Source organism: Lepidochelys olivacea (genome assembly GCF_965140295.1).
Source record: "Lepidochelys olivacea isolate rLepOli2 genome assembly, chromosome: 7".
NCBI classification, from domain to species: Eukaryota; Metazoa; Chordata; order Testudines; family Cheloniidae; genus Lepidochelys; species Lepidochelys olivacea.
Window position 1 is genome coordinate 15,238,339 of NC_140417.1, and position 15,292 is coordinate 15,253,630.

The 15,292-nt window shown below is 39.6% G+C and overlaps 2 protein-coding genes across 3 annotated transcripts in view; one reads left to right on the forward strand and one right to left on the reverse strand.

Moving 5' to 3' along the window:
* LRRN1 (leucine rich repeat neuronal 1) overlaps nt 1-8,716 on the forward strand; it is a 40,816-nt gene extending 32,100 nt beyond the window's left edge. Inside the window, exon 2 of the mRNA XM_084633475.1 lies at nt 1,933-8,716. Within this exon, the coding sequence (XP_084489601.1) occupies nt 2,171-4,321 (2,151 nt within the window). The 5' untranslated portion in view covers nt 1,933-2,170 and the 3' untranslated portion in view covers nt 4,322-8,716. The remainder of the gene's footprint in view (nt 1-1,932) is intronic.
* Nucleotides 1-15,292, reverse strand: part of LOC311523475 (uncharacterized protein) — a 359,706-nt gene that overhangs the window by 109,775 nt on the left and 234,639 nt on the right. The window lies entirely within an intron of this gene.

The window sequence follows — 15,292 nt, forward strand, 5'->3', positions numbered from 1 at the left end:
TGAAGAGCTGAAAATAAACTGTGCTCTGAAACTTTACTAAGGAACCTCAAGACATTGGCATGGTTTGGTGCTACCGTAGAATCTAACAGTAAAAGTCTCCCTCCTACCACCAAGATTGGGGTTATATAGTGTTGTACGTAATACTAAACTTTGATTGCACACACACTCAAAACTACATTCACAATATACAGAGGAAATTATCTATCACTAAGTTTGCATATACAAAACATTCCATTATAGTGTTTTGGTTTGGGTTTTTTTAGAAAACAAACATCAAGAAAAAAGAAAAGGAGGACTTGTGGCACCTTAGAGACTAACCAATTTATTTGAGCATGAGCTTTCGTGAGCTACAGCTCACTTCATCGGATGCATACCGTGGAAACTGCAGAAGACGACATATACACACAGAGACCATGAAACAATACCCCCTCCCACCCACTGTCCTGCTGGTAATAGCTTATCTAAAGTGATCATCAAGTTGGGCCACTTCCAGCACAAATCCAGGTTTTCTCACCCTCCGCCCCCCCACACACAAACTCACTCATCCTGCCCATCCAAAGGTCACTTACAGTTGGCAAGCTTTGCATAGTAATTAGAAAATGCTGTGAATACTGTACCCACATATGTGCAATGCAATGCAAACAGCTACATTTAGGAGATTGCTTATCAAATACCGGGATCAGACAAAGCCCTCACAGAAGTTGAGTGGGAATGGTTTCTGGGTAATGACTGCAATATTAGGTTCCACAGTTTATAGGCAGTAGCGATGAAGACAATCTGGAGTGGAGATTGCTTCCAGCAAGAGGGAGAAACCTCTCTCAATAAGAGAATGAAGATATCAAGCAGGAGGTCTTTTGTAAAGATCTATATGTAAGATACTGACAAAGTATCTTGTCATTGGATACCGACATTGGATTCATACCTGAATTCATTCGAGTACAACTGCCTACTTCTGCTACTAGCTAACGGAATTCCTTCTTTAGCTCATGTGATCTGCAATGGGATGCTACAGTTTCTGGATTCAAATTCTGAAAGTCCATCGGGGAGGGTGTTCCATATATATTTAAATGAGCCTTTTCATTAACAGAAACACATGTTCATAATCCATTCATTGTTTAAATATCATACTGGAAATTTGTATATTAAACTTATTTTCCAGCCTAACTTGTCGTTTATCAGTTTTGTTTAACCTCCTTTTTGTACACCAAATCTATTTGTATTTCTTATGCAAATTTGGAGTTTCTGATATACAAGGGTCTGACCTGCAAAATTTTCATTTGAATTTGACTCCCTAGATAAAATCCAATCACTATTGTTTTGAGTATAGTTATATCCTAAACCAGTAGACCCCATTCTCTGGAACTGGTGAGATCAACCCAGGATGATGGAAGTCTTGGAAGATTTTTCCAATGATCAGTTGAAATTTGAAGAGAACATCTTGCTAGATTTCAGTGCCATTGAACCTGAAATATTACATTGGGTTGGCCTTGAGCCCAAAAGTGAACACTAGCCTTAAATCTAATCGATAGCAAGTTCAGAACACTGATTTCCCTGGCCTACCACCAGTTGGAAACACATTTTAGTGGGTTTCAATATCTTTAGCGTTTTGCAAGAAAAACAAGACAACATGCTTCAACAACATTACATTTTCAGTTAGTCTTTTTGTGATGTATTTGTAAATTAAATGTTTTGTTTTCTAGTGGTTACATATGTGTTAATGTTCAGACAGCTAGAAATATCAGAAATAGTTCTAATTTGAATCAACTGTAGAAAAGAGCTTCTACCGTACGTAAGTGGAATTTTCATTTAAGGAATTTGGAAATTAAAAGGGTTCTTATTTTAAATAACTTTATCTAGAGAAGGAAGAAATGAAAGGAATGTACAAAAATGTATATGGAATGAACATAACATCTGTCCTAATCTGCTTTTCAGGAACCTCTCCAGACACTGATTTCGGTTAACCAACTCACGCAGCAGAGCTTTGTACAAGCACTCGGAACAAAGGAGAAAAGTGAAGAGATTCTGAAAAGCATCTTCCATATTCTGAATGTCCAAAAGTTTCAACCTAAACTTTAAATTTTTACTTTTTTTTTTTTCTTGATACTGATTTATATATTCAATCTTTTGCTATTTTAAGGGGTTAGGCAGTTGAACTTACTAGCAAACCAACATGGCTAGGATTAGATTGGTTTTAATAGCTTGCCTGTTGGTGCTAGAATTGCTAATGAATTCAGTAACTGAGCCTTCCATACAGAATAATGAATGCCCACAGCTTTGTGTATGTGAAATCAGGCCATGGTTTACACCACAGTCGACCTACAGAGAAGCTACAACAGTTGATTGCAATGACCTTCGTTTAACAAAAATCCCCAGCAATCTTTCCAGTGACACTCAAGTTCTTCTCTTACAAAGCAACAACATTGCAAAGACCACAGCTGAACTCCAACAGCTTTTCAATTTAACAGAGTTAGATTTTTCACAGAATAATTTTACTAGTATCAAAGATGTGGGGCTCTCAAATCTGACTCAGCTTACTACTTTACATCTGGAGGAAAACCAGATAACAGAGATGACTGACTACTGCTTGCAGGATCTTTGCAATCTTCAGGAACTATATATAAACCATAACCAGATTCGTAGCATCTCTGCAAATGCATTCTCTGGCCTGAGGAACCTTTTAAGACTTCATCTTAACTCTAACAAATTAAAGGTTATTGACAGTCGTTGGTTTGATTCTACTCCTAACTTGGAGATCCTTATGATTGGGGAAAATCCAGTGATTGGAATACTAGATATGAACTTCAAGCCACTCTCAAATTTAAGAAGTCTGGTTTTGGCAGGTATGTACCTCACTGATATTCCTGGAAATGCATTAGTAGGCTTGGATAGTCTTGAAAGTCTTTCCTTTTATGATAACAAATTGGTCAAGGTTCCTCAGCTTGCTCTTGAGAAAGTTCCAAATTTAAAATTCCTTGACCTCAACAAAAACCCAATTCACAAAATCCAAGAAGGTGACTTTAAAAATATGCTGCGGTTGAAAGAACTTGGAATCAATAATATGGGAGAACTAGTTTCTGTTGATAGGTATGCACTAGACAACCTACCTGAACTGACAAAGCTTGAAGCTACCAACAATCCAAAGTTGTCTTATATACATCGTTTAGCATTTCGTAATGTTCCTGCTCTTGAAAGCCTGATGCTGAACAACAATGCTTTGAATGCAGTCTACCAAAAGACAGTGGAATCCCTTCCAAATCTGCGTGAGATCAGTATTCACAGTAATCCACTCAGATGTGACTGTGTCATTCACTGGATCAACTCAAACAAAACCAATATCCGTTTTATGGAGCCTCTATCAATGTTTTGTGCTATGCCACCAGAATACAGAGGACAACAGGTGAAAGAAGTGTTAATACAGGATTCAAGTGAACAATGTCTTCCAATGATTTCCCATGACACTTTTCCAAATCATTTGAATTTGGACATTGGCATGACAGTGTTTCTAGATTGTCGAGCCATGGCAGAACCCGAACCAGAAATTTATTGGGTAACTCCACTTGGAAATAAAATAACAGTTGAAAGTCTCTCAGACAAGTACAAGCTGAGTAGTGAAGGTACCCTGGAAATCTCGAATATTCAGATTGAAGACTCTGGAAGATATACATGTGTTGCTCAGAATATAGAAGGGGCTGACACAAGAGTAGCTACTATAAGAGTGAATGGAACTCTTTTGGATGGTACACAAGTGCTGAAAATATATGTCAAGCAAGCTGAATCTCACTCTATATTAGTTTCTTGGAAGGTTAATTCCAATGTCATGACCTCCAATTTAAAATGGTCATCAGCCACTATGAAGATTGATAACCCTCACATTACATACACTGCGAGGGTCCCAGTTGATGTACATGAATATAACCTCACTCATTTGCAGCCATCCACAGATTACGAGGTCTGTCTAACTGTATCAAATATCCATCAGCAAACTCAAAAGTCTTGTGTTAACGTTACAACAAAAAATGCAGCTTTTGCCCTTGACATTTCCGACCAAGAAACCAGTACCGCCCTTGCAGCTGTAATGGGTTCAATGTTTGCTGTGATCAGCCTTGCCTCCATCTCTGTTTATATTGCTAAAAGGTTTAAGAGAAAAAACTACCACCATTCGTTGAAAAAGTATATGCAAAAGACCTCTTCAATCCCACTGAATGAGCTCTATCCGCCACTTATTAATCTCTGGGAAGGTGACAGTGAAAAAGACAAAGATGGTTCTGCAGAGACCAAGCCAACCCAAGTCGACACATCCAGAAGCTATTACATGTGGTAACTCAGAGGATATTCTGCTTCTGGTAGTAAGGAGCACAAAGGCTTTTTTGCTTTATTCTGCAAAAATGAAAAGTTGAAGACATTTGTATTTTTTTGACTTTGCTAGTTTGTGGCAGAGTGGTGAGGACAGGTGGATATTTCAGAATTTTTTAGTATAGCGTATCGCAATTGTTCGACACAAATGGCAGCTTCACCTAGCTTCCAATTTCTTTTTTTTAGTTGTGCTAAACTTAATGCTGTTCTAACTACAGTACTGAATAAAATTAATGACAGGCTGGGGTTACCTTGTGATTCACAACTAGCAAAGCCCCTTTCTTCTGAGGCCATCAGTAGAGAGTACAGTATCCTGCAACAGCTAACATACAGTTTTGAAATGGCATTGAACCAGTTTTGTAACACTCTGGTCTGAAGACTCAAACTGAGAAAAGAAGACTAGATCTTCAGTGATGTTAGTTGACTGTACTGTAATGTTGTATCAACTGATTTGAATGTTTTTGACTTTAAACAATGACTTTTTTCTTTTTTGTAATAGTTGAAAAGGCTTAGGTAAACCTAACAGGCAATAGAAATATGTACATCTGATTTTTTTTCAAATGTAACAAACTAAATGTTAATTATCTTATTCTTTTTATTATATTTAGTAGACACTTTTAAAGAATACTAGCCTTTTGTTGTGCTTAATCCACCAACACATGGTGTATAATGAAGGCAAAACTATAATAAATTACAGTTTTGTTCCGATTTTTTTTAAAACAGTCACAATAATGTATTGTTTTTAGTTGTCACTAGTTTGACAGGTGATCATGTTTGGATATAAAATATATCCAAATTATTATGTAAAATTGTGGGGGTGTTAAAGTCAGATTTCAACAGATTTTCAGTTTTTGCTCTAAAGAAGAAATATCTATTTTAACTGGGATTTTTTTCTGCACTGTTTTTCAATATTAAAAACAAAGTACTGCAGAGTACCTAATCAGAAAGATATCAAGCAGAATAAGGGCTGTAACTGTATCACATGGAAAATCAGAACTGCCTCAATGCAAGGGACTAGACTAGAGGATCTCTCGTGGTCTCTTCCAGCCTATATTTCTATACAACTTAGGTACACATCAAGAAAATACATTGAACTTGGCCCATTTTCCTTTCTGTACACATTTTTGTTTATATTATAAGCTAAGTCATACATGAAGCAAGTGTTTGGCTGTCACTGACAATTAAAGAAGAAAGGCAACTCAACATCACTAAATCAATTATAATAGTATAATTATAATAGTCCACAAATGTTTACCTGTAAAAAAAAAATCCATGTTATTTGGATTAGTGTATTTTAAAGTATCAATTAGGGTATTTACAACTCTGATACAATATCTTATGTGGGATGGGGGATTAACAGCCAATATCTATTTTATAGACTTTCATATCTGTAGTTCAAAATATTTTACTAAATTACAGAATAGTTTAAGATGGTACAAAATTACAGACAACAGTGGTGTGAATATATGAATAATTTAGGGCTGGATTTTCAAAAGCACTCAACCTTGGCCTTTCTACTCTCACTAAAATCCTTGACAGGGACTGTTCATTGTGAGGTCACAAAGGGGACAGGGTTGCTAATGAAGCATCTTTTGTAGTCATGCCAGATGCCAAGTGAGAAGCAGAAAATTTTGTGTAGTATATTAATTTTCTACTACCCCTCTTCTCCTTACCCAAAAGGTGGCTAAGTGCTGACTCTGCAATGATCATTAACTATGTGCAACGGGATGTTTTTGCATACCGATGAGCTATTTTTGAGTTAATGATGAGCACAAATAAATTGTCTGAATGCTGAAAATGTAGTTTTATTTTAAAAAAAAAATTCTTCAGTAATTCAAAAATGACATTTCCCTAAAACTTTCTGGTATGAAACTATCCACCCTTGTCTCAAGCTCAAAGGATTTTTCTTCAGACAGTTATGTCTGAATGAGAGAAATAAAGTCTCAACATCAACCTAAGCAGTGGAATAAATTGCCTAAGGAGGCTGTGAAATCTCCATCATTGTCTAACCTGCTCTTAAAAATCTCCAAACACCTGTCAGGGATGGTCTACTTTAGTCCTGCCTCGAGTGCAGGGAACTGAACTAGATGACCTCTTGAGGTCCCTTCCAGGCCTACAATTCTATGATAATCTTTCATATAAGTTTCACTGCTGCATAAGCTTCAATATAATAATTTTATATAGGTAATGTATAGCTTCCTAAATCTCATATTTTAATTAAAGAGTTTGGTAAAACTATTGGTTTTCATGTCAAAAATCCTGAACTTATATAAAATTCTTTATATGGTTATGAAATCTCAAATCTTTACCTACATGCCTCCTGTATATGGGTTTTTTAAGTGTTTCCTGTATTTTGTGGAGAGGAAATGAGGTAGGGAACTCTACTATGTCTACTTCTTAATGTCAATTTCTGCCTCTTTCTGATGTGCAGCTTTAGAGCAATAATTACCACCTTGTATACATGTAGTTATAAACTAGAGTTGCCATTGCTCTGATAGCAGACTTGATTAAAATTGGGATCTGCTCTGCAGTGGAGATGCACTCTTGGATTCTTCAATGTAAAGGACACAGTAAGGACAAGGTTGACAGAAAATTATGGCTTCCCACTTGCGTGGCCTCATCAAATAGTCTTTACAAAATAATTCACTGAGTGTTAGATGCTGCAGCATAGGCCTCCTCACCATCTCTTCAGCAGCACTGCATAGCTGTAGAATGATACTCAAAGTATAAGATGACCACAAAGACAATGCTATTGTACCTGAACCTCCTATCTCAACTAGTGCAGGAACAGGCTAATTTGTGTCTACAGCTTTTGCAGTGTAATGGGCTATGAAATAATGTTCACTGTGTTTTCTGTTGAGAAATCATGGGCCAGTGGTAGCACACAAATACCTCATCCTGGATGGTATTTGTTACCTTCCTAAGAAGCCATGACATCAAGGAAGAAAGGGCAGGAGACAAGTCATGCAGTAATTTTGTCATGTAGCTTCTTCAACGTATTTCAATTTGTAATTTTTTCCAGGTTGTCCATGCTAATGGGCACAAGTCTCTGGGTGAAAGATCTGGGTTACTACACAGATGAATTGAAAAGTGGGAGGCACCAAGTGTGTGGTCTATATTATCCACAAATAGCCACTGCCTATATGTACTTCAGTCTAGTAACTCAGACTGAGAAGTTAGGATATATCTATACTGCAATGTAAGCCTCTGCTTGAGCCCTGACTCCAGGCTAATCTCCCTTGCACCTACATTGCAATTACACTAACCCAGGACTCAGACCCTGGGTCTCAAGCCCCTGCAGGGCTGGAGGGTCCAAGCTCAAGTCAAGCTGGGACCCAGGGTCTGAGACCTATTATTCTGCAGTGTAGCCACAGTCCTGCTTGCCTCAGGCCCTGGGTGTCATCCAGAAGTAGCCCACAATTCCATGAGAAGACTTTCTCAGACTTCTCTAGCCCAAGGATCTGCAGTCCACTCTATTGAAAATGGACGCCCCTGCCCCCCACCTCCTTGGCAAATGGTAGCAGGTCAAGTTAGTATTAACCCATTCTGTCCTCATCACTGATCTGCAGGCATGACATTATAGAGCTTCCTAGGTTTGCAATGGAGAGTGAACTCGTCAAGCCTTCTGCAAAGCGACATGCAGGGTGAACAGTAAAGTTTTCCCACAGTGCACCATATTCCTAGGGCTACAGCAGCCACATTTTGGGATGGGGTGGCACTAGGGATTCTGAGATATAGTTACTTTGACTCAGATCTGTGCACTGTAGTGTGGACACCAAAGCCCTAAATTCAAGCAAGGGTCAGAAAATTCTTAACGTAGGTTTAAAATACAATGTAGATGTTCAAGGCCAGGGTTCAGAAAACATGGGTCAGCTGACTCTAGCCCCACTAACCCTGGGCCTAAATTGCAGTGTAGACATACCCTTAGTCACTACTACTTGGAGAACTGTATATAGTTCTGTGGAGAATTAGGTTCTGCCTATAACAGAATTCACTAATTAGAGATTAGTCAGACATGTTGCACCTGATTTTAATAAATGACCTTCAACTTTGCATGCACAATTTTGGGTTCACAATTTACTGTGGGCATAAATACAAGTATCTGTGTTTACCTGACTGCATTCAAAATGCATTTGAGTCAGTCGTTCATTGTAGACCCAACATTCCCCTCCTCACAACTGGAGGCTGAGTTAAGGTACTTTAAAAATGTAACTAATAATATGTTTTCCCCAACATTGTTAGCTTTCATTTAGCTAATGATTTATAAAATGTCTGTGGGCCAACGATGAATATTTCACACACAACTGTAATCTTTTGCTAGTAGACTGTGCTATAATTAAAGTAGTTCTGTTCTTAAGAGTAACTAGCTCCTACAACTTGTGTTCCTAGGTATGTTAGCAAAAATGCATTTTTAATATTACCTAAATCATAATCCTGCTAGAATCAGAGGGCATTTTTGCCTGTGGACCAAAAAATAACACATGCAAATAGACTGATAGGTACATAGTATCACACATGATTGCATGAAGACTTCAGGTCTCCTGGTTTCAAAATCTGTCCTGAAATGAGGTTTGGTTAATACACATTCATTTAGTTATTAAAAACCTCAGTTTATGGGAAAGAATGACCAGGTTGCAACTGGATGGTCACCAGTGTGGACAGTTTGGGCACTTAGTATGTAGATTTGAATGATCTTAGCTGTAGTTGATGCTTTTTAAGGTTCGATACATTTTGATTGACTAGAGATTTATAAGTGAACTGTTCAACAAAGTAGAGATGGGTGTATATCTCATGTCATGACTAGCCAGGTTTCTCATCAGGGTTGGTAAGTGATAAAAGGAGTTTCCCCATTGTAGGGGATGGTACAAACACTTCCAAGATGGACAGGCTTTTATGCAGACCTCTTGTTAAAAGAGCCGGCCACTGAGTCCTACAAAGGAGAACTCAACTTTTTTAAATCTCTAGCCCTACAACCCAGTGCAATTTGAGTGCCAAGAATAAGTGGAATGTGCAGCTAGGCACCACTCCTGCAGCAGCAGGTGGGCTTAAAGCACATCCCTCTGTGCACAGAGAACTGATCATGCTGGACAGAAAGTGTTGGGGGAGGAATGAATTCAGTAAAAACTGTTTCCCAACCTGCTCAAAAACATTAAGAGGGGATCCGCTTTTTAAAATCGCAAACTGTCCCTGAATTCACCCAGTACTGATGTCACCACACAGCTGCTGCAATGGGAACTACCATCTGCATTCCCCAGCACTGCATTTACATACATATAGGGAATGCACCAGGCAAAGTAGGTAACCACCCATTGGCCGCTCAGCTACCAAGAAATGTGGGAGTGGGAAGAGCATACAACTGGTGGGGGCTTTTTGTTTTTGAGGAGCAAAGAGTATTTTACCTGGGAATGTCATATGTTTTTGAGCGTGGGGCCTTGTTAAAAACGTTGACAGCACATCCATGTAAAGGGGTGGGGGGGAAGCTGCAGCTGCCAAAAACTGCCCTGATTAGCCCTCATACTATTACACAAAAGACGCTGACATTTTGTCTCTCCCGTTTTTTTCTCCACTTTTAATCCATTCTTCCTTTCCTGTTTCACCCACTCATGTCATTTTTCACACTTGAAAGTCACTGTGCGCCCTCCCTGTAATCCTTCACGTTTCTTCCATTGTCTCCCCTTTCCCAGTCCCAGCATCCCCCCACACACACACACTGAAGGAACAACACTTTCCCCCTACCCATGAAACCCTTTTTATCTGTAGCAATGAGATGTAACAAGATTACAGTTAAGGACTGCTTGTTTATATTGTGCTTTGGACTTGTTTTCACCCCTTCTGATCCTTGTGCCACTTTCTTCCTCTTTCCAAGGTCTCCCCTTTGGAGACCATGATTGCTGTTGATTATGTCAGTAAGAATCAGATCAAGAGCAAGCCAGTCAGCATGAAGAATTTTAATTTTAACCTTCAGCTTCCCCCCCGCATCGTAATCCATAAAACTTTCACTTCCACTTAGCAAAAAAAGCAGTTCTTTCCCTCCTCCTCCCTGCGCCAGCTTTTCCATCCGGAAAATATTTGAACAAGATGAGACACTAGGTAATTTTCCCCCTTTATTGTGAAGACAATGGAAAGGCTGATTTTTCTTTCTAGTAAGGTAGAGGAGAATTTCCACAAAGTCTTAATTTTGAGTTTCCATACTGAAATGCCAAGCACACACAGCGGACACCCATGTTATAACAATACAGCTGCAACAGTGGTGTTTGAAATACTAGAGCACACACATTGGCAAAAGCCGCTAGACACATCAGTTACTCCAGGTAAAATTTTCAAAAGCATTCAAATGATTTAGGCACTGAAGTCCCATTGACTTTATTCAGGCTGCAAAATACGTTATAAAGACAAGGTGGGTGAGGTAATATCTTTCGTTGGACCAGCTTCTGTTGGTGAGAGAGACAAGCTTTCAAGCAACACAGAGCTCTTCTTCAGGTCCATGTAAGCTCAAAAGCTTGTCTGTCTCATCAACAGCAGCGGGTGCAATAAAATATTACCTCACCCCGCTTGTCTCTCTAATATCCTGGGATTGACATGGCGACAACACTGCAAATACACTAGAAGGTCGTTTTTAGGATTTTGCATCTGTGCTTTTGAAAGTGTTACTTTTTGTAAAATAATGTTTGAACATTTCTGTGCTACTCTATATTATTCCATATTCAAAGCCACTGAGGACCTGATCTTAATCTCAGCTACGTGGGGGGGAAATACAAAATTCCTTTTCAGACACTGGAGTTACACCTGATTTTCACTTGCCTAGGTGAGATCTACATCTGGCTCTGAAAACTTCAGCTGCAGATTTCTGCTGCCCACAAGCATAACACTGGAATAAAAGTTCTTGTCGATTTTCATGATAAATGTGTTTCTACAAAGGCCTTTTCCATTGGCTTAGAGCCTGAGTGTGGTTTATTCTAAGAAAAGATGGTTGGGGTCAACACCGAAAATTGAAGTTCTTTTTAATATATGGTATGGCTGAGCATCATTATTTTCAGTTTTGGGCAAGCATCTTAAATGTGCGTTTATATGAAGACCTAAATGGACAGTAATCAAAGTGTGCAATATATTTTAAGGTTAAATGGCATCCAACATTTGCAATCCTGGCATTTCAAATAGCCAGAGTAAGACCATGTCCCCATGAAGACTTAGTGCACAGCAAACTGAGATGTAAATCTGGAGTGCATGTTTCCCTGCCATGCAGTCGGTGTGGACTCTGCTGCCACAAACTGAAAGTACTGTAGTGTGCTTTAAGCTATGCTGTTTCAAGCAGCAATAGGTCAAAGTGCACTACAGAACTGGAAGTGTATGACTGGCTACAGTGCTGTACATTCACACCCTGACTTCCTGTGCATTAAATCTCAGTGTGGACAATCCCTAAGTATGCAGATTTAATACTTCCTTTGTTTTCAGGCACAAGTCTATCATTTTACATCTTATTTCTAATTTTAAGAAGTGCATTCCCCAATACACAGACAAAATCTGTACTACATACTTTATTCAGTAGCTTTTATTGCTTTCACTGCAATTTAAGGCACTCCCAGTGGAAAACAACAGGTTTACAGAAAAGAACTACTGCCTTCTATGAAAGTTTCCATTAAAACTAGGGAAAGAAAGCCAACCCCATCAATTTGAGTTGGAGTTTAAATAGTTCTTACATGATTAAATGTGTAGGGTGATGTGCTCCTGCACACCAAGAGTCAAACTATGTAAAATGTGGCAATGAGCAATAGTAACACAGGTACCATGCACATTCTCCTTTTTGCTTAAAACCATGTTATTAGCTGTAGGCTTTCAGCCATTTCTAGCAGCTGTGCTTTTGGTTTGATGGTGAAGGGATATCTGTGCCATTTAACAAGGCTGGGATTATTAGTTATGCCTACCAACTGAACATTATGGTTTGTACAGGGGTAGATCATATGAAGTAGTATCATTAGTCACATTAAGTGGTATCTTGCTCTTTGAGTACTCCCATAGGAATATATGATAGTACTTAACATGGGTAAGGGGACTGCAATCTGGACCAGAGAGAGCAAGGGCTAGATCTTCAGCTGGTGTCAAATGGCGTAGCATCATTGAAGTCAATGGAACTATGCCAGGGTGCATCAATTGTGGATCTGTGTCCAAATGTCTATCAGAACGTGTCAATATTACACACAAAACATTACATTAAAAAGAACATTAAAGTTGAAAAGCCAAGCACCTAAAAGTTAAGAAATGCCTGAATTAAGGTAGCTTGTGCTAATTTAATTTGGGCACCTTATGTGTGTACATTTTGAGTCAGTCTTTATGATCACATACTGTTTTTTCCACAGGCCTCATTCAGTGTGTGAAATGCAGTGTTCTCTTAATGACCAGCCGTTCAGTATCCTGGTTTCTCCTCACTGTCTGGTGTGTGGCCCCATGCTCTGTTTACTGCACACTATTCAAACCCTGCTCCGAAGGCAGAATTATTAATTTCCTCATGAGCTTTTCTCTGGGGCTCATCACTGTAGTATCTGAATGCTTCACAAAATATAAATGAATGTACTTTCATAATACCCCTGTGAAAGGAGGGGTTATCAACCCAGCTTTACAGATGGGGAGCTAAGGCACAGAAAAAGAGAGGTCAAAACTATCCACTACTTTTGGGTGCCCAGTTTGAGGTCTGATTTTTTCAGAGTAGTATCAGATTGCACTTAACATTCTAAGCACAGCTCCTACTGACTTCAGTTGCACTTGAGGGCTCAGCACTTCTATAAATCAGATCTCAGGGTCTCAAATCAGGCCCCAAGAAAATGAGGAAAGCCCAACTAGTGACCACTTTGAAAAGGCTGGATTAAGTGTCTCTAATGGCATCACACAGGAACTCTCTGGCAGAAGCAGGGATTGAATCTGGTTCTCCAGGGAGGCATTCAACTGCCTTAACTAGCGCATCTTCCCTTCTCTTTCTGTAATCTCCTACCTCATTCACTACACACCTTTCAGCTTTAGCAACAAATGAAGCAGGGATCCTAGACACAACAGCCTTCTTCACTATACAATCCTGCTTCATCCCCAGAGTAGGTCTATTCTGTGCATTGAATGCGGCAGGAGTTGTGTGGAAAAAATATGTGATCCTGTAATTAAAGGTGGTCTCATAGTGCATATACACAGGGGGCTGAATTAATTTGCACAGGCAATCTTTTGGCATTTCTTAACTTTTGAATGCTTGAATTGCAACCATAAAAATGTTATTTTAATGTTTTTTGTGGATAACTTCCTAAGGGTTTTAAAAAACAAGCTGAGAAAACAAATTCCATCATACTTACACCCACATGGGTCATCAGCAGGGTTAACCTGGAACCTTTAGATCCACCACACAGACCCCTACCACTTAAGCTAATGAACAGCACTAACTGATCAAAACAGTAGTGTGTCTTCCTATTTTAATCAGGACTAGAGGGGAATGACACACACACACTTTGCAAGACTGTCTCACAGATATTTGCTCTCTCCCCGCACCACCCCCCCAGCCTCCATATGCCTCCCACTCCTATGGCTTCCAGCCTCCATTGCCTTCCCTAGTCTCCTTCTCCAAGCTCCTTGTTCCAAACTTTTTGCCCCATCAATCCCAGTTCTCTCCCTACACCCCAACTCCTAATCCAATCTGTCTTTGGTCTTCCTCATTTCTTTTCCCTGCTGACTGGGTTCTCATTCCCTGTCTCCTACCCAGCCAGTCACTATCTCCCACCACCCCAACTCCCTGTCCTAGTCACCCCACAGGCTTCTTGTCCCAGTCTATTTGCCCTAATGCCCCCCATAGGTCTGGCTCTTCTCCCCTCTGCCTCAGAATCAGGCAGCCTCCTCCAAACTGGTGGTTAGTGAAAGCAAAGGAATGAGAGATTCCCTGCTCTTAGTTCAGGTGCCTGGACCCAGCACAGCCCAGAGTTGCAACTGTAGGGAAAGGCCTGGTCAGCCCTAGGGTGGAACTTGCCCAGCACAGATAGGATATGTTCAGGGCAGTTAGCTTCTAAAATCCCAGAAGCCTCTACTGAGCACATGCAAATTATAGTTTTTCAAAGGATTATAACTTGGCCAAATGTAGGCAGATTTGTACAGGGACAGTATAAGGAACATCCTGGCTACCCCTCCTGCCAAAGTTCAAGTCCCTTTCCAAAGCATGGAGGTGCTATAGTTATTCAAAGAAAAGTTCAGAATTTGTAACCGGGGTATGATTAGGTGCATTTTCACAGCCTCATTCTCTGGCATGGAAAATTTCAATCCAAATGGTTACAGTTTGGTTAAGTTATAAGCAACTGAAAATTGGGTTTTATAGTGGGAAGTGAAGGGCAAATTTAACAACAGCCTTGCTACCAGCCCCAGCTATAATACTACCAATAGCTTAAAAACATGCTTCCCTGCTACCTTCCCATTTAAGGGCCTAATTCTGCTCCAACACTGAAATGAATGAGGAATAATTCCATGGCAATCAATGGTGTTTTCTATATTAGTGTAAAATCAGTGCAAGAACAGAATCAGGCCTAATGATTATCCATAACATGGCCTAAGAATCAGAAGTGAAATATATTAGGATATATACTACAGTCATCTCTATAAAACATGCTACTAATTTTATATGCAACCCCCCCAATGAAATACACTTAAAGAAGCATGAATCAGTGACCATCATTTCATGAATTTAATTTCTGAAATCAATGCAGTAAACCTCAGGTAACCATTGATGCTTGGATGGGTAGGTTAGATGAAATGTCCTGCCCTGCACTGCTTTGAGTGACTCAATCAGTTCCCTCTTATATTCCAGTTCTCCAAGAAAGCACTGTGAATGTGTTAGAGACAGTAGTAGCTGTTCCTGAGAGGCAGAGGCTCAGATTCTCCAAATTGGCCAAGATGTGTTGGGCACAGGTCAATGGAAGAAGAG